This window comes from Ciconia boyciana, chromosome 2 (genome assembly GCF_034638445.1).
Source record: "Ciconia boyciana chromosome 2, ASM3463844v1, whole genome shotgun sequence".
In the NCBI taxonomy this organism is placed as follows: domain Eukaryota; kingdom Metazoa; phylum Chordata; class Aves; order Ciconiiformes; family Ciconiidae; genus Ciconia; species Ciconia boyciana.
In genome coordinates this window covers 120,172,933-120,193,304 of record NC_132935.1, presented here as the reverse complement: position 1 = coordinate 120,193,304, position 20,372 = coordinate 120,172,933, and the positions used below count along the sequence as shown (strand labels likewise).

The window sequence follows — 20,372 nt, the reverse complement described above, 5'->3', positions numbered from 1 at the left end:
GAGTGAATCTATATCTATACATACACATTTACATGTAAAAAAGGAAAAAAATGAGCTACTTACTGATTTATCAAGCTTGTTTTGACTGACCGTGTCTTCTTCTTCTTTGTGAACAAACTCATAGTTAAACCCTATATCTGAAAATAGGAAACAGCACTTCCTGTGTGATCTATTGCAAAACTTCATTACAAGAATCAAGGGTATGGTTCTTCTTTTCTGAAATGCTCAGTTTCCAGGCTGAGTTCAGAACAGAGGGATTAAGACTCTATGGGCATCTACTTGTTCTGCTCCAGCTGGAACTGGAGCAGTCAGTATCTGAACTACTCTCTACAGGATTAAGACTGGGTGGTTAAATTCAATAAAATCCTGTTCTCAGGACAATAAGTATTTCTAGCTGCTCTAGACACTTCTGCAGCTCAACAGACAGTGGTGCGAAATACCTGGCATACAGAACGTGTGCTTTTAAAATGAAATTCAGGTCTCCAAAATGACCGTTGAAACAACCCCACCAAGGTATTCCTTATGTTCATTGTCACTGACTGACTTCTACATAATTTCTACATGGTTCTCCCTTTCATCATCACTAGTGAAAAAGAATCTGTAAGCAAAATTAGGATACGTTTATACTATGCAAAGCAGTGTCATGTTACACAGCATCACACTTGCCTTAGGTGAGCATTGTGAAGAGAGACAAGTCAAGGTCCAGAAGTTTCAGAACGAATTAGGTCAGGCAAGAGCACTGTGCTGGTAGAGCTACCTTCCTTCCAGTTATGTGACTAGCTCATGCAGTCTACACCACACTGCACTGTGTGGTGTAGACTCCCTCCTTGAACACCTATGGTTTTTGCAAAGCCATTTGTAATGATCTTACACTTCTAAGAGGCTGTTGTATGAGGCAAGCTGGAATCTGCAGCTCATTCCCTTTTTGATGTGGTGACATTGCACGATTGAAAGCAATAGAAAGAAAGAGATTAAAATAACAGAAAGTGGTTAAAATATATTTTTCCTTCAAAGGCAGGAAGTATAGTTGAGTGTACCGGCTGGTGTCATGCATTTATATTTTTAAAACATTCACTTCACCAATGCCATTGGCACTGCAGCTGCAACAGCCTCCAGGTGTTGGAGTGATAACTGGTGCCTATGTAAGTGATCATTATAAACCAGGACTGATTAATAATATGGCCACTTACCTGCTCCCTGAGGAGTCTTTTTACATTTTTATAGAAAGTTATAGCAAGGCTACACTTTTCAAATTTGCAGGTTTTTGGCAGCAGCTGTTGACCATTTTCTCTAAGATTGCTGGGTGGTTTCCTGCAGTATTCCTGAAAAGCTGTAAGACTAGCTTGTGCTACAGTTATAGCTGGATTTTGTAATTTCCTAGAATATCTATGTGGAGTTTCAATAAAACCAGTGATACATAACCTGGCCACATGTGTTCCAGAGAGTATAAAAGAGACTCCAGAGCTGTTTCAGAAGGAGTGCCTAAGAAGGCATTAGGAAGAGGGGTCTCTGTGATGGCTGAAAGAACATAAACATTTCCTGTTGATCTGGAAGCAGCTGTGTAGATTTTGCTGTGAATATAGACAGCAAACCACTGAAAACCTTCAAGCCTGAGCAGAAAGGGCCTTCCCTACAGGGACACAGTGAATAACAGGGAGACACAACCCACATTTTGTTTCTGAGTTGCTGTCTGAATTTGAAAAGTTATGTTTTTTACCACTTGGGACGTGTCTTCCTACTCAATCTACAGGCTCCTAGTTCAGCAGTTTTGTTTGCAAGTTTAATCTTTTGTGAACTACTATGCCTGGTAAAGAAATGCTTGGCTCGCAGGATCAAAAATCCTGCCCAAGTCACTTCATTTTTGCTGCCCCATGAGAAAGAGGGGCAGTCATCTGGAGAAGGGGCTTGTCTGGGCTCTTGAGGGTGGGACTCCTTTGGAGTCCATTGTCCAGGGGCTACAGGTGGGTGTAATTGTCTGGGGGTACCAGAAGTAATCCTTGCCCTCTTCTCTCCCTGTATTGTGACACTGGGGCTTCCTTCTGCCTTTTTCAGGGACTTTCTGGAGTCACCAAGCTCCTTCTTTTTGCTTGCTCTATTAGTTTGCCCAAGCAAAAAGCAATTAATGGCTGAAACTAGCAGAGCTAACCTGTAAGTGATGGTAAAAGTTTTTGAAACTTGTCAGAAGTGGCATTTTGGGATTGAATCTCTCCCACGCAAGAGAGGAAAAAGAGCTAGTTCTATAGCAAGCAGCCTATGCAGACAGTACTTTTTAAACAAATGTGGGAGAAAAAAATGTATGCAGATCTGCAAGCATCCATATATTGATAGAACTGCTAAAATTTGAAGTATCTCAGGAATGGATAAATTCTTGTTTTCATTTTCTCTCTGACACAGACCAGTCCTAGGAAAGATCACAGAAGAAGTCACCCTTGGAAGACCTACATGCTAGTTTCATAATCTGTGAGGTAAGCAGCGGTCTTGAGTTTGGCGTAATGGGTTTGATGGATTCTTGTGATGGGGAATGAGTGACTCATGCGTCATGACTCACTTCTAATTTGAGAAAGAAATTTTGCACACGTTGTTTTGAAAGAGTTTTAATTCTTTGTGCCTCCAGTCTGGGTGCTTAGATTGAAGACAAGTAGACAGTGTTTTTGGGCTGCCTGAGCTCCAGTTGCTCTGACCTTTGAAAATCAGGGACGGTTTCTTTCCGAAATGGTAATGCAAATAATTGGAAGCTACTTCAGAAAGTTTGACTGAGATTAAAATAAAGGAAAAAAAGGAAAGATTCAAAAGAGAAGAAATATCTCATATTGGACACTTAATTTTAGGTACCTGGGACTACATTTTGAATGGTAGCTAAATTATTATTAGATTATAGAGGATAGGGCCTGTTAGAAAGGACAGAGTCATCTGAAAATCCCTTTTTCAGGGATGTTGGGACTCTGAAGAAATACAGGGGAAAGGAATGAAGTGTTCATCAGTGTAGAAAGCATGGCCTGTGAGGAATGATTGGGAAAGGACTAGATGATCTCTGGAGAGCTTTCTCAGACTTACTTTCTATGATTTTACTCTTAGCATCTTTCCTGTAAGGTTTTAGTGAGCTTTATAAACATTAACTAATCAAAAAAACTGCCTAGGACATGGAAGCAGGGGAAGCAGTGGGAGAAAAGCCTCCCAAAGTCAGAGACATTGCCAGGTGAAGATTGCTTGCCTTATAAAATTAGAGAGCTTCTTAGGTTCTCCATCTATAAAATTAGGAAGAGCAAGAAGGGAAGAAAAGAGTACCTAAACTTCACCATGTTAATCAATTGAAATTCTATAAACAGAGAAGTACCACTTGGTTGTACCAAAGAGAAGAATCAAAAAAGAATGAAAAATTTCTGCAACAAAACTGTCTTACTTCAGCTGGGGCTTTCTACAAGCTGTCACAACACTACCACTGACAGAATTGAAGCAAGGGAACCAAACTATGATGTGCTTCTATTACTCCATCAACCGCTGAATGTCAGAGAGAACTATCTTTTTCCGACAATAATACTGTTGCCTTAAATTTAGAATGTTATGTGGATACTGAAGTCAAGACATGGGGATACACTCAGGGCACTGACATAATTTGCTTAATTTCTTGAAGAAGTCTCTTTTCTCTTCCTGTGGAGGGAAAGGGAGAGCTGGAGACAGTTCACTGTTGGCAAAAATATTGGTAAAATTACCAAGCAGATTACCTAAATAGGAATGATTGGGCCTCAGCTGTATGCCACTAAGACCATAGCAAAGATTAAGTGATGGCCTTGCAGTTCATCTTATATTCTAGGCCTCTCACGTGGAAGGAGAAATACTGACTTCAGTCCCTGTGTCAAAGCATGTTTAAGAATTTCAGGCAAAGCAGGACAGCATGAAGAGGGAAGGTGCATACCGATGGAGTTGCTTTCCCATTCCTCTGGTGTGCTTCAGCCTGCCTTTTTATGGTGAAATTGGATGAAGTAGATGTTCTGTGTTGAAAAAGGAGTTCAATAAATGTATTACTGAGTCCTGTGCAGTACACTCCTCTTGAGCGTCCGCATCTACAGTAGCCCTCAGCAGACATTTTGCTGACTGTCCTCAAGCTTACAGGAGAAGGGATGTTGCAACTTCGGTTGAGCACAAGGAGGAGCACACAGGAGGACTTTGCAAGGTCTGTTAGTAGGTAATTCATTCCAGACTCCTTCAAACTGAATGCTGTAGGCTGTAGGAACCATCTCTCCCACCCTTAGCTGGTCATCGGCTAGCTAGTGTAAGGGCTCCCTCTATAGTCCAAGGATCGAGGTAGGTATTTGCAGAGGGTAACTGCCTCTGTCTTAAGCTACTCCACCTTAGGCTAGAATGAATCACCATATGGAGGGGGCTCTCTTTAGCGATAGAAAGAGCCTAGACAATGAGTTCAGACTAGACAGCTAACCTGTACATTGATAAAACTGAGTTATAGCCCAATCAAATGTTTCAGATAACCTGAATGAAATCTTTGGGGCTTTTGGTGGTAAGAAACCATTCTTTATTTGGAAAAAGATCAAGCCAAATATTTTTGATTTGCTGTTTGCTGGGGCTGAGGTGGTTGTTTAGCAGGTAAGCCTGATAATGCTGTCTACATCCTTTGCTGAAGAGGAAGAGACCTATGCTGTAGATCTAAAGACCAGTCCTGCTAATGACCCACCCAGAAGCAGAAACAGATTTATTGGGGCACTATGAAGACAGTACCCTGCTCACGCCCATGAAAACTGTATGTGCTCCCCATCATGTCACAGAAGTAAGGCTGCAAAGGCCTCCTCTTCTTCTACGTCCTCATACCCATGCACGTGTTCTAAAGGGGCACTGTGTTTTAGAAGAGGTAGGAAGATGATACATAAAAGCAAAACACAGTTTCTATTGATGGCATATGAAAGTTGCATCATCAGCTGCTCAGGTGTCATAGTGCTTTCTCACAGCTTTGGGGCATTTCACAGAGCCTTGGAGAAGTAAGACTTGGCAACCGAGATGTAAGTAAATTTGGAGTTCAACATATTCTTAAGATATTCTGAGTTGCTCACGGGAAGAACTACACAAGGAAATATCAATGCAATCTGCCCTTGATGTTAACCTCTAGAGTCCCCACATCATGATGCTTCGTTCAGTTTGCAGGAGCCATCCTCCCAGTTGAGGGACTGGTTATTCAGGGTTCTTTCTATTGCACTTCACTAGCGTGCAGGAACAGGCCCTATTTAATGTACACTACCCAGACCCTTCTTGGACTGCAGAATTTTGGTTTTACCTCATGATCATGTCTCTAGTTCTGGTTATATCTGATTTTGACAGGGTAATATCTGATTGCTTCACAGATATTACAGTATTTGTCTTCTCACCACATTTATGAGATGAATCAATACAATTATCTCCATTTTGCAATGAGGAAGCTGAAGTGCCAAGATTATGAGTAACACTGTCAAGCATCTATTAATTTGGGGAACCTGTTTTGTGAACTGTTTTTCTCCAAAGCAAAGTATTATGCTGGGGGCATGGTTGCCATCTGTTGTAGCTCCTGGTTCCTGGTCTTCACATTGGGCCCTGGGACATGAGGAACACAACCTCAGAGGCTATCTATGAAAATCTAAGTTTAAGTGGAAAGGGAAGGTGCTTAATTTATGTGCTAGATAGGGTAGGTAGAATAAATTCAGGCCTGAGTGCCTAAATCCCTTGGTGGAACTTGTGCCTGCCGTGTGACAAGCTTGCAGATTCCAGTAGTATTTGTGGCACAGGACTTGGCATCTCTGAAATGTAAGTCTTCCCTGGTTTTGCTTCCCAGATATCTGCAGGACTGCTCAATGAAACTGAATCCGAAAGACACAACCAGCCCCAGATAGTCTTCAGTCTTTTCAGAGACTGGCCTCACACTCCTGTGCACCTGTCTGGTGGAGCCTGCTTTATTTCTGAGAAAACTCTCCATGGAGAGTCCAGCAGCCTGAAGCCAGCTTGATAGCCACACTATACCAATTTATAGACATACTGAATCTGACCCTAATAATCTTGTGACAGGTTTTATTTACAGGGTGGAGACACCATTTCCTTAGTAACTTCTGTAGAGAAAATATAAGAAAACACTGGGCTTTAGGTAAGTCAGCAAAATCTCCTTTCTCACAGTCCACAGCAAACTAACCACACCACAGAGTCTGTGATACCACAGACTGTGGATGCTGTTCTCCATCCCCAGCAAATGGGGCTCACTGTGGTATCTTCTGTACTATGGTGTGGTAAATTTTATTGCATTCTCTCTCTCTCTCTTTTTTTTAAAAGCAGTACTAATTGCTGTCTCATAATGGGAATGGAAGAGCTAGCTTACAGCTTTGTCCACAAGTGAGATATTTTACACCTGCTCTGTTAGTTGAACGGTTGTGTATAGGCTGTTTGTGCCACTGTGCAAAACAGTATCAGTGTTAGCAAGTGTGATATGAAGCCAAGTCCATCTGTATTTGTGAAGCTCTCAAGATCACATTGCAATAGTTCTTTTATGCCAGTATATTTAGCGCATGCAAATTAGTTTGCCGTTCTTCTTGGAAGAGATTGTGTAAGTGTTAAGATGAAAGCAAGCCACAAATAAGTGATAAAAATAACTTCAAATGAAAAGCTATCTGAGCAAGAGCATTCAAAGAAAAGCTGGTATTTCTGCCTAAGTTGTACTAAAGTATGCTGGGATAAAGCCCTACATAAAGCTTTAAGTGAATCTTAGCAAAAAAATGTATTTGCATTGCCTGAAGTGCACTTGGATTTACCTGAAATCTCAAAACCAAACTATCGCTGGCATGTTTCTTCAGGGATTTAACATTGTACACTGGTGCTGCATTTCACAAGACTTCCTTCAAGTCACAATATATTTTCAATATTATTAGCACTTGTCCTTGGAGAGTGGAGAAGTTTACTGTCTGTTACTGTTTTTCACACTGACAAGGGACCATTTCTTATCTCCTAGTTGTTCATATGTTAAATGCATTAAACATTAAATACTTACACAGTGCTCACCACTGACTCTTCCAACTTTCCTCACTCCACTCATTTCATTGAAAACACTGTCAGGTAAGTCTAAGCCCCACAAGCCTGTGTTTTTTTCCCTGAAATCAAGGAGTCATCTTCTCTGCCTGAGAAAAAAGCCTAGAAAAATTAGAGCCAAAGGCTCTGGACATCAGCCACAACCTGGAAAAGCTGTATCAGAAAGCTGTGACAAGTGAAACCACAATTTATCAGGTAGCTTGAGAATCAGTGTGAAGGAAGAGAAGAACAGGATGACCCATTAGGAGGGGAGACAGACTGACCAGCTGACACTGGAGTGCTCTGGGATGGATGAGACAGGACACCTGATTATCTTCTCCAACTCAAGAGAAGGAAAGGAACTGCTGACAGAAAGAGAGAAGTTGGGCATGGAAATCATCTAAGGGTCACCAGAGTTTCAGCAGACCTCTGAGATTTTCAGGTTCTTAAAGAAAGTTGAAGTCAGGCAAGCTTCAGAACTTAGTGGCATTATGAGGTCATTTCAGCAGAAAATTGTAAACCACAGAAAGTTTTGTATCTCACTTCTGGGTTAATTTATTAATGCATTTGGGGTTTGCACTGGATAATGTATTCGGGTTATAATGTATTTCTAATTAAGAAGACCAAAACCCACACAAGGTATCAGAAAGAAGACTGTGTGAGGCGTGTTTCTGTAGCCAAGATTCTAGTGTAAGGACTACAGGTAGTTACAGTGTGTGGCCACAAATGAGCAATATCTGATTTTGGCTGATACAACTCTTCTTTATATCTTTATCCTAAATAAGCGGAGAAGGTAATAAGTAGTTTTTATCTAGATCTTTTTAACACTGATGTCAAGCCCTGGAAAAGGTTATGCAAATCCCAATGACTGTTGTGTCCTGCCTCACTGAATTCAGTGGTGGATCTCAAACATGTGACAGAACCTGGCTTTAAATTGATTATTGTATACAGACCTGTGAAATCTCAGGCTTTCAGGGTGAGGCACATTCACTCTCTCACATCTGTTTTGGGTTTCCCCAAGGTGGTGCCATACCTCACAAATTTGCAGTGCCACAACCCAGCCTGTCTACCAAGGTGCTCGATGCTGCCTAGTTGGCCTTGTCTGTGGGGCAAATGTAATACTCACAATTCTGTTACGGGCAAAAAGGAAACACCTTATACATAAACCCAAGAATTTATTGTTAGTGTAATTGAACTTCTAGCACTCTAATCCAACAATCATTTTTAGTCCAGATCTAATTATCTCAGAAAGAGAAAGAAAAGAGAAAAAAAAACCCCAAACATGAATACATCTGGGCAAAAACATCTTAACAATAATAATAATAATAATAACAAAAATAATAGTTAAATTTGTGGTATACACACTTCCTCATTTATACCCCTTTTCTAAGTGTAATGCTTTTGCTCTTCCACTGCTCCTCTGAGTCCTAAGGTCAATGGCTTCAGCCTGTTGGTCCCTCATGAAAGGATCCCTCTACACCTCATTCTCTGTCCCTACTTCTCAAAGCCTCCACTATCATACTAGGACTGTATTTCTCTATGTTGCAGCATCATGTTAGAGTCATGTTAGAAAGAATAACTATTTTTTACTACTATCTGTGGTTTTACTACTAAACTGTGGTTGTGCCACACAAAGGTAAGCAAAACTAGGACAAATTAAATATAGCCACCTGCTCAGAAGACCTGCTGTTGCAGCTAAACCAAGCAAAAATAAAGCTTCAGGCAGGTCGAGTTCAGACAAAGCCAGGCTGGCAAGCCTCAGTCCTGAGGCCTTGCACACTCAGTACAAACCCTGTGGCCTGGCAATAGCAATACCAATACTATATTACTGGGCAAAATACTGTATTACTGGGTGACAGGGCTACAGAAGACACTTGGAAAGCACAGTCTCCGTTTACAGGGTTACAGAAGTCTCTCCCTTGTTACATCCCCCTGTAACAAGATGCAATATTCAGTGAATATTTCGTAATACAATACTAAGAAGATATAGTAATATATTTCAGGAAATTTTTATATTTTTGAGCTGGAGATAGTGAGGCTAGAAGAATTCAGCAATGTCTCTTTCACTCACCTTCTGCACAGGGCAGCTTTGCTCAGCCCCAGCTTTTGAGAGCCAACAACCTGTCAGGTTGATAGCTCTCAAGAAGCAAAGAGGTGTGCTGTGAGGAAAGGATTGGGGACAAAGGCACAGACTTACCCTCTAGCATGTTTACAGCAGAAAAGAAATTAAGGTGCTAGAGACTCCTGAAGCAGAGGGAGTAGTCCTTAGGAGTGGGAAGGCAGTGCTAAGGGAAGTGCCCCAGAAGAAAGAAAAAGGGGCAAGATACTGAAAGCTCAAGAGTATATTATAGTGGGTTGAAATTTCTGAGTAGGAGAGTGGCTAAAACAGCTCCTGGAATTAAGAGCTGTGCCAAGTCATAACTTCATGTTTCCCCCTCCCTCTGAGAGATGAGGTGATCTTTCACTTTACAATTTTATCTTCTACCATAGAACAACTGTTGTTGACATATTTTTTTCCATATTCTTTTTAGACACCCTGTGCTGGGTTCCCAGCAGTTGGTGGCACTATTTGGTTTTATCACAAATCTCCCATCTCAGCCACAGACTCTGAGGCTTCTTCATGTCTCCCATGCCCCTACTGTCACAGACTACTGATGTTGATGGCCCTGAACTGCTGGAGAACCTAAGAGACTCTCTGAAAGCCAGTCCTGGGAACATTTTGGTGCACAGGCTGTAATAAGTGGAGAAATGTGTTTATATTGCACAGTTACAGGTACATCTGAGCTAGGTCCAGGACCAGCAGCCGTGTGACCTGTTCGTCCTAGCTCTCAGCTGCTAATTAGCCTGAGCGCAGCAGAATGCTTTTTTGACCTCACAGGTTTGTCTCTCTGAAGCTGTCTATGTGACACTGTATTTACTGTGTTGGCACATTTCTTATTTTGAAAGTGACTTTGTTATCTCTTCATGACCCTGAACTGCCCACTGTAGAAATTGCACTGGAAAAAAAAGTTATTTCTAGCACCTAAAGCACACTTTTTCTAGGTCTTTGTCATGTAGTAGTGTGTGTGATTTGTGAACTAAGCTTGTTATTGTGAAATAATCTGCAATGTCTTTTGAATTTCACACATTTGCCAAATAGCCTAACCTCTTGAAAGTGTGTGATCCCAGGGCTGGAAAGCTGCCTGGGGCTGCCAGTGACAGGGGTCTGCCTGGAGACCACTGCCCTCAGCATCTAATGGGCAGCAAAGAACAACTGGTAGGAGTGTGAATAAATTTTTCAGCTCTTCGGAGGCATATACTCATGGTTCCCAAACTCACTGAGAAGATTACCTTAAGTAATGTAGTATTATAAGATGAAGTTTAATGTGATTTTTTTCCAGAGCTGTATCATCCTGAAGTATGGCATGATTTCTGACATCATTTCAACGAATGGTTTCTATGGCTTGATTCCCACTTTTTTAATACTGCTTAAGCATCTTAATTGAGAGTTGCACCTGTGTTTTGCTGTTTAGTTTTAATCTAGGAGCTTGAGCAGATGCAGCCAAAAAAAAGTTGAATAAATGAAACTCCAGTATTTAGTCAGAAATTAACATCCAGTTTTCCTCCCTAGAAGTGGAAGAGGCAAGGAAAGTAGACATTTTCTACACCTTCTGTGGGTTGTCTCCCTTGACCTTCTGTCACTGTTCCCATTGGGAGTTCCCATTCCCTTAGCTAGGTCACAGACCTCTACACCTGCTAGACGATAAGGGCAAATCCAGATGCCAACACAGAACGAAGCAGCACTTTACCCTGCTCTCACACCAGGTGCAGCTCTTCATTCTTCCTTATGGAAAGAGGGGGGCTTCATGGGGCCAAAGAGACAGAGAGCAAGAGTGTGCACAACCTCCAAGGACTGTTCCTGAATAGGCAGAACCTCACTTTAAGGAATTTTTCTTCCTGTAGAATGATCTCCCATGTTCACTTTTTTAGTCTCCCAGGAGCTCTCATCAAATCAGATTTCTCATTACCCTAGCCTCGGGAGGTGGGCCAAATGTGACACGTCTAAAATTCAGTCTCACATCTTCTTAAGCTTGGTCTGTCCCTTGGTAAGACAATAGGACTGAGGAACATTACAGAAGCTGTGAACTTGGCAATCGCAGGCCGGAGAAAAGCCAGGAGGAATCACCAACAGCACCACATCTTACATTATGTTCTTGCTTTTCTAACTCTCCCAGTTCTCTTTTGCACTGCTTTGCACAGTTTTATTATACTTCATTTATTTTAAAGCTCTGGGAGGTGGTTTTGGGGATGTGCACATTTGGATGTTTTGTTGCACACTGCCAAGTGGTCTTGGACTAGAATAATGTCAGACTTTCCTGTCATAGTGTCATAGGCATCATACTACAAAAGGGCAGAGAAGCATGAAGCAGGAAAGTGGAGGATTGTGAAACGTTAGATGAAAATCAATAGCTAGAAAGTTCAAGCATGTTCAGACACATTTTAGAACTAGCTAGGGAAATGTTACCAAACATGAAAAGTGGTACTTAGCACTTTAGCTGGCAATCTGACATCAATGGTAGGTGTTACAGCTTGGTCCTTGGAGAAACATTAATTGCTTTAGTTGTGCAACATCCGATTAGGAGATTTGTTCTACGAACAGCAATAATTTCCTTATTCCATCCTCTTCAGAATAGCGATCAACTTTCCACTAATTTAATGGATATTTTGGCATATATATTCACATTACCACACACAGCACCAGGAAATCCAGGTGACATCAAACCTGAATGTTCCTTAGTGCTTTTGCAGTGGTATTTGCAGCTGACAACACCTCAGCACATGAAAACTAGCTGGTCTGGTTATGAGTAGATTGCAAAATTCTTTTACCAATTTTACTTTGTGTCAGAACCCTTGAAACAGGAAATGGTGCCTCTGCTACCTGCTTTATTCCAGAGAGAATATTACAACTGCAGAAGAGAGCAGATTGTTGTTGACAAGTTTCTACCTAAAAAGAAATGTATAACGGAAAAAATGGCAGTACCAGCTCCTTAACAGTATCCTACTAGTGTAGTGCTGTTATCCAGAACTGTTTCAGTGCGTAGAAGTGCAAAAATTTTTGAACCATTGCTTAGTGTCTCCATTGATTCTTTCCATCACGTGTAGGAGTAGCATAAAATCCTGTGGATTTACAACATTAAAATTTCATTTTTAGAGAAGAGATGCAATGCTTTTGAGAGCTCTGCTGTGTATGCTGGAAGTGATGCTGGGTATGTTTGTGTCTGTATTCTGCTAGTTTGTACAATAAAAGGGGCAAAGTAGCTACTTGTATTATTCCTTTTTTTCAGCCACATGAGACAGAGAAAGAGCATTCTGAAGGGAAAAGTGTCCTAAGAATCCTCAGTCTTGATCTGTGAGAGATCAGCTGTGCTTGAGCAGAGGATGGGAGGTTTGGATCTACCTTTCTGGATTCTTAAATACTGGTCTTTCAAACGCAGCAGTGGAAGACATGGAGGAAGAGGAAGAAACTCTGCAGTGAGTCCAGCAAAACCTCCCTTTTTACTTCTTTGCTTAAGGCTTCACATATCATTTGGGCTAAATTCTGCTATTACACGCACAGAGCATGATTTCAGTGGGAGCTGGACAAAAAAATACTAGAAACTGAAGCCTTGTAACCCAGAGAGAATCCTAGTCCAGTGCTGAAAACATTGCTGCATTAATGATGCAGGAGTGTCTTTGGGACATTTTAGGTTCACACCTGCAGAATTTCATGATGGCATTGGAAAGAATTGTGCATGTCTGGGGCATATCTGGTGCGTATCACTTTGAATGACATAGCAACCTGAAAAGGAGCATGATCTTTGAAAAATGACAGTGCTTTTGACCATCTTGTCCTTTTGAAATTTGAAATTCAGCAAGGGAAATAAACAATTATTGAAAAATAAGGATTTAGGGACCTTATCCCTTAGTCCTTATTATTTCTTCTGACTAACAAGATTGCAGATATGATCCAGGTCTGTGTTTTAAAACAAGAGAGTCCTTGAATACTACCTTTACCTAAAAGCAGTCTTTGCTTGGTTTTGGTCTTTTTTATACAGCTGTTGACAAAATAAAGTGATCAGTGCAAATTGTTTGCTGTTTCACACGTGCCCAATTTCAATCAGAAAAAAAGCTGCCAAAAAAGCTGCCGGGTATGAAACCATCATTCCCTGAAATCTAGAGGCCTAAAAAAGTGCAGGGGACTCTCCACAGATACTTCATATCCTTGAAGGGAGCTCCTTGGTGCTGTACGTCCCATGCAGTCCGGATCAGACCGGGGCCCCCTCTTTGATTAATGTCAGTTGTGTCTCCTCCCTGCAGCCAGGAAACTTGGCTCCTGACTGCCCAGTTTTCTGCTGCCTAAGCTGCAGTGATGCAGCTCATTGGGAAAGTGTCAGTGTGTGAGAGCTGGCCAGAAAACATTTCCATCTTCCTTTCTTCTCAAAATACCAATTAAAAAAGAATATTTAGAGAGCTTCTCTTTCTTCTCCCTTCCATTTGCATCTGAAACACCAACGGGTAAGATGATGGTAAATGTCACTGAACATTTTAAACAGAAATACTTTTATCCAGACTCCAAAATTCTGGCCACACGGGGAAGATATCTGATCTGAGATGTTGGCCCATGTTTCTTTAAAGTGCCTGCACAGTACAAAAAACCCACAGAAATACACGAACAGAAGGCTTTGTTTCTAAATACCTAGTAGTCTTCTGAGAAGTAAAATGATACAGTAATTGAGCTGCAGTGCATTTCTTATCCATTGAGGAATAAAACCTAGAAATGTTAATTACACTATCATAAATGAAAGAAGTGTTTTCTCTACTATGTAGCTAATGGCAAGAGCCATTTTGGCACTGAGGTTAGAAAGGTATTTGAAATTTTTAGGAAACATAAAAAAAAAAAAAAACATTTTCAGAAGGAAAGGGAGAACGAAGAAAACATATAATATTTTTAATTACCCTAGAAAATACAATCTTTGACAATACCCAGGCTGTGGTTTTTTCAGGTACTCTCTTGTTTAACTTTTAAAATTTTGTTTACAGTAATATTACCTCAACATAAATGTTATTTTTTCACTGTGAGTTTTCATTGGGATTTTGAGAACAAATCTTTCTCAGCAGGGAAGTGGAGGCAAGACTTATTTTGCTGAAGAGCTCCAGAGTGCCTCTGAATTCCATCAGATGTATTTTACATGATACCAGCTCAAAAATCAGTAAAAACATCCTTTCCTTATCCTAATCTAGGCTTGCAACTCATTAGAAAGACTTTCAGGAGCCGAGATATAAAAAGATGCAGTTAATATGTTTATTCAAAGAAAACATTTCTAAAATGGCAGAAAATAATGATGTATGGAAAAAGAGACGGAGCCTATGTGGTACATGCCATTTTGTGGTGTTTACATTTAGGAGCGAGCACTGGGGGCACGGAGTTGGAGGGCCCACACCTCCAGCGATGACCCAGACTGTCAGCTGCTTTGATGACAACATATTCAAGTGTATGGGCCTCTACGAGTGGCCAGTATAGGGGGCACCTGGAGGTGTTGCTCGGCTGTTTTTGAAGGCATCACCACCAAAGGCTGCTTTGGGTGGCAGCAGCTCCAGACCCTCCCCAGCCATTCTCCTGGGAGTGTCCCACAGCAAAGCAACAGGACCCTGAGCTGAGGGGCCTCTTTATCTGGGAGCCAAAGCAAAGGGGGAATGGTGGCAGTGGCTGAGGTGATTCCCTCTTTGCAATTGAAGTAATCCCATGCCTGTCCCCCGCCTCCTGGAGGGGTGTCCCATGCCTGTCCCAGGGATGCAGGGATTCAGGTATGGAACAGCTTCCACAAGGCAGAGCGTATTTGGGGGTGAGCCAGAAGCAATGCTTTCATCAGAAGAGAAAATAAGTACTAGAGGAAGCACGCTGCTTGCTGAAATGTATTAAAAGAGCTCTAAAACTTTATTAAAAATAATTCTGTGGCAAGCTTGCAGGGTCACCACCTTACAAACGTATTGGTGCTCTTGGGAAGCTAACGTTGGCACTTACTGTGCCGTAGTTTAGAGCATATCCCAAAAGGAGGTATAGGTATACTGGTCCTCCCAAGAGGATGCTGCACACTTGGTACAACCTCCAGGGCCATGTCAGAGCTGAGGCCAGCTTCTTGCACCAGAAGAAGGCAGCTCAGGTAGGCTCACAGGACCCCTGCGCTGTCAGAGCTGCCGGAGAGCTGGGTGGGTGCTGAAAACGACAGACCAGCCCCAGCACCTCTGACAGGGCTGGAGAGGACACGGACACAGGGCTGAAGTAGTACTTTAAGATGGGCCTTGAACGTCACTCCGGCGAAGGCGTAGATCACGGGGTTCAGGCAGCAGTGGATGAAGGAGATGGTTTCCGTCAGCTGCAGGGCCAGGGCTATCTGGTAGCTCGCCTTGCAGTCATTGATGATGTGCAGGCTCTGCAGGGAGTCTAGGAACAGTGCAATGTTGAAGGGAGTCCAGAAGAGGAAGAAAACAATGACGATGATGAAAATCATCTTGATCGCCTTGATCTTGTTCCGATTTTTGCATTTTTGCAGGTTTTTCAGTATCTGGGCATAGCAGCAAATGAGGATGCTAAGGGGAATCAAGAGGCCTAAGATATTGGCTGCAAACTGAGAAGCGACCTTCCAGGTATTGCCGCCTGGGGGGTATGTGGGGACACACTGCACAGACTGCTCGATTTCCATCTGCTGGTTGAACATGATGTTGGGTACAGAAGCCAAGCCAGCCACCAGCCACAGGATTAAACTGATAATTATGCCACAAGAGGCTCTCCGTATCCTCATGGCATAGACAGCATGGACAATTGCTACATACCTGTCTATGCTCATGAGGGTTATAAAGAAAATACTGCTATAAAAACCTGTGTAATAAATGCCAGCCATTATCTTGCACATAGTGTTGCCAAAAACCCACTGGTCTGAAGCGTAGTGGGCTTGGAAAGGAAGAGGCACAACGAAGAGGAGATCGGAGGCTGCAAGGTTCAGCAGGCAGATGTCAGTCATCGTTGTCAGCCTTTTCCTGGTCAGGAGAACCCAAAGGACCAAGGAGTTTCCCAGAAGGCAGAAGACAAACACCAGGCAGTAAAGGATTGGCAGAAAGAAGGATTTGAACCTGCGAAAGCTGTTTCCTTCAGTACACGGAGCAGTGTTTTCATCATATCCATAGTCATATCCTGTTGTGCTGAGGAACTGGCTTGTGGGATTCATCTCAGATACCTGTGCAGGGAAGAGCAAGGGATAAATGGCTGGCTGTCCTGGCACAGGACTCCCAAGGGTGGCTTCTGCCTCTCTCAGTGCTGCATTGAGCCCGTGGGTCAGCCTCCAAGGACCCAAAATGCAGGACAGACTGCAAAATGCAGTCTTGGTCTCACTGGCTGGACAAGAGCAGCTGTACCACCCAACAGGCTCCACCTGCAGCCTGCCAGTCATGCCTATACATGCATACATGTGAGTACTGGGATGCTCTCGATTTCCCCGAAACTGCCTCAGTTCCGGTGAATTAGCCCCTCATCATTATAGTGACAGGGAAAAATTCATGCTTTGAATAATCGTAATGGTGCAAAATGGTACAAAACCTGCATCTGATCTATGAATCTGGATTTTCCTGTGCTCCCTGGGGTGGGGAAGCTTTTTGCTTGTAGCATAAAGACCCTTATAAACGTGTCTCGACTGAAGAAGCCATCACCCAGCAGCATAACCACATTTTTAGCTGAGCTGATCAGGGCTAGATACCGGCATGGAGTGTGGAGACATGTAAGCTAGTTTTCCATGGGTGGGTGCAGGATCGCATACAGAAAACCTCTGCAGCAGCAAGGAGTTCGCAGGGCTACACAGCAGCACTTGCAGTGCCGAGCTCTGGGCTGCTGCAGCGAGGCTGCCACTGACCTCCGGGTTAGCTGGTGAGCGGCTTGGCTGTGCCCATTGCTAAAACACAGCAGTTTATCCCGCCTGCCTGTTCTGCCCAACTTCAGTTTTCTAGTTTAGAGAAAACCAAAACAATGTGGGGGGGAGGAGGGAGTGTCCTCTCTGTCATTTCTGAAGAACTGCAATGAAGACAGCTTTAAAATAGTCTGACCTGCTCTCCAAAAGCGAGTCAGTGCTTTAGCCACCTTCTTTTTTTTTTTTTTCAGATGTCACGTCATGATCCCTGTAAAAGGGGATCTGGTTTGCAGAGTTAAGTGTTCACATTTTAAGAAGTAATGGTTCTTTCAAAAGACACTATTTCAAAGGAATTTGCCTTGTCACTGCGAAGTCATTTGCATGTTTATTGTGCACTACACCTATGTAATGCTCGCGTACAGGTTGATCACATCTTCAAAGAGCTTCAAAGACACAGAGTTTCCAGGAGGGAAGAATCATTTGTAATAATCATTGCTATTAAGCTGTAGCAATAATATGAATGACAGTGATTAATTCATTAAAAGTAGAGGACATGCTCCCCTGAGTTAAAAATTGGTGCTCGGGTATACGAAAAGAGAGAGAATGGTGAAAATTTTCGTATTGATGAGGAAGGAATCAGAATTCACCCCTTCTTGCCTGGCTGTGCCACCTTGTGCAGGGAAACAGGAGGATCCATATGCACAGCACAGAGGGGTGCTGGAGTCGGTGTTTGTCCTCTGCTCCAGGTATGGATGCTGCTCATGCCTCACTGACCTGCCTCAGGTTTTCTTGGGGCACCAGGACTGTTTCCACCAAAGTCAATTGGCACATGCAATGCAGAGAAACCTCTTACAAGTACAGCACTCAACCATATGGAGTTCCTTGTTCAGAAATAACGAGTGATGAGAGAGAAGTAGTGCTGCGATCTACATTGATAGTGTAATTCTTTCTTATATTTAGTTTTCAGCTGTAGGTAGGACATCTGTGTTATTAATTTCAACTTTGTTTTCATGTATAAACCCCTAAATATAAAGATATTAAGACACTAGATAACGGCTGTTCATTCAGCAACAGATACAGGTAGAAAATATTCCCTGCTAATGCTTTTGATGTGTGACCCTGACACGCTGTGACTGTAAGCATTGCAGCAATCACTTGCTTTTCTTAAGTGCCTGTCAGGGACCCCTTAAAAGCAGTCCATAGATTCAACAACCAGAAGTAAAAAATTTTCAAAAAATAATGAATTCTGTGCTATAGATATATAAATACGTAGATAGATACAGATACATAGATATAGATTTATAGATATGATGCATCTGATTTTGGCAAAATTCAAAAGTGTTTTTCCTGGGCTGAACAGGGACTGGAGATGCTCCACTTCAGACTTTCAGACCACCTTTACACCGCTGATGCCTTTGACAGCTTCCAACCAGGGCATGGCTTTTTCCATTTTCTGCCCTCTCCGCATCAGTTGGCAAAACAGTCAAACTGAAAAAGCAGTTTTCTGGAGGGTGTCAAGAGAGAGATAACTGCTGCGGGTCCCTTTCCCCTGGTTGCCAAAGTTAGCCCATTACTTTTAAGAGTAGCACATTAAATGCAGATGGACTTTACCTTTGACAGCAAGAAGCCTCTACTCTCTCAGTTGGCTCTGGTCACCTTCTCCTTCTACCGTGTCCTTGTCCCCTCTCAGGCTCGGGAGTTTCCAGGTTTACTCCATAGCTTGTGGAGATGACCGAGATTTGGTGATATGCAGGTGTCGAATGGGCAGCTGCCAGTTACAGAATAGGTTTTGAGACAAATAGAAGGTTTTGTAGCTGCGGTAAACAGGAAAAGAGATGAGAGGGCTTACAAACACATTCTGCAAAACAAAAATCCAATATGTCTCTTTTTGAAGACAGTAAAGGTAGCACATGAATAGGTGTTCTCCTTTTAATGTGTTTGCTAACCCCCCCTTCTTGACAGCCACGCCTGATTTAAGCAAAAAATGTAAAAGTTCAGGTGTCTCCATCACAGAGCACACCCTAATAAATTGGCAACTTTTTACAGAAGCTGGTATATAATTTCCGAGTCGCATTATTTTAGTTTTTCATTTCCTTCTGCTAATATGAACTTGTCTACTGCAGTCTGGTTATGTCCCTCCCCGTTAGTAACGTATTAACTTTCTGAGCAAAATAAGAACTCACAGCTACTGATACCTCTTTGCAATCATTTTTAAACAGCTTTTATTCAAGGGGAGATATTTCAGAGTTTCTTTGCTACCTTGGTTTTTTTTAAAGTATATTTTAGTGCATTTAGGCTACATGGTCAAGGACAAAATATTGAAACAAGGACAGGCTTGAAATTTTTTATTTTATTCAATAACTTTAAATTATTTTCATTTTGTGTAATACTGTAAACAGTGGTGCTTTATAAGTCAGCCAAATTATACACTTTTCATCCATTAATCTCAACAAGCACCGTTTTCCTGATTTATAGGAGCACAGAGAACACGAGACTTGCCCAAGAACCCCAAACAAGTATGTGGGAGATCCAAAGCATGGCTGTTATTAAAGTTATTAACCTGTTCTTTGGTAGCGGCTAGCAGCTCCAACCCAAAGCAGCTTTCCAGCTTGCTGGCTGTTGCATAAACAAATAGTGAAAGACAGTCCCAAAGAAGAGAAGAGCTAAATACTGCAGGCAGACAAAAAAAAAAAGTGAGAAAATGGGCTGGGGAAAAAAAGCAGTAACCTAATGAAGGATCTGGCACCAGTCAGTAGCACAGTCAGAAAGAAAACACCTGTTCCTTGACATATTCAAAATGCTACCGGTGACCACGGCATCACCCTGCCTCCGAGTACCCAGTTGGTCTTACTACATAAGAGAGACCAGCTCCTCTTTTTTCATTTTTTTTTTTTTCAGAATTAACTTTTGAACATTGTTGTAATACAACTTTATTTTATTCTGGTCTCTCTATATTAATTATATGATTAATAATATGTCAGTAGTATGTCCTGCTGTTACAGACATACAGTACAACATAATGTAACTCCATTCTATTTACTTTTTTGTTTAGAAATCAGTAAGGTCAGCTTTCATTATTTGTTCTTATGATCAAAACATCAATCAATTAAACATGCCCCCTTTTCCATTGGATGCTTTTTGCATTGGTTTGGCTGATAAGTTATTAACACATATAAAAAAATTAAGCAATAGTTTGACATGAAACTAATAAAAGAATGAAAGCCTCCATTAAAAATATATCTGCATTTTAAAACATTTCTACATATTCTAAAATAAAAAAAAAAACTTATATTTTTTCTTGAGTTATTTTCTGTTGCATGTGTTATGATTTTGCAAAAAGATTTCAGTTCATTGAAAAGGTATACTTTTTAACTGGGAAATCTTCCAGACGTGTATTTTCACCAGCCGCAATTCTGCACAGCCAGGCAA

The 20,372-nt window shown here is 41.8% G+C and overlaps 1 protein-coding gene across 1 annotated transcript; it reads right to left on the bottom strand.

Annotated features, from left to right (window-relative positions):
* Nucleotides 1–15,215: 15,215 nt before the first annotated feature.
* LOC140648190 (C-C chemokine receptor type 8-like) lies at nucleotides 15,216–16,271 on the bottom strand. Its single transcript, XM_072853817.1, has one exon. It carries the CDS (start codon nucleotides 16,269–16,271, stop codon nucleotides 15,216–15,218), a length of 1,056 nt encoding a protein of 351 aa, XP_072709918.1.
* Nucleotides 16,272–20,372: the final 4,101 nt, after the last annotated feature.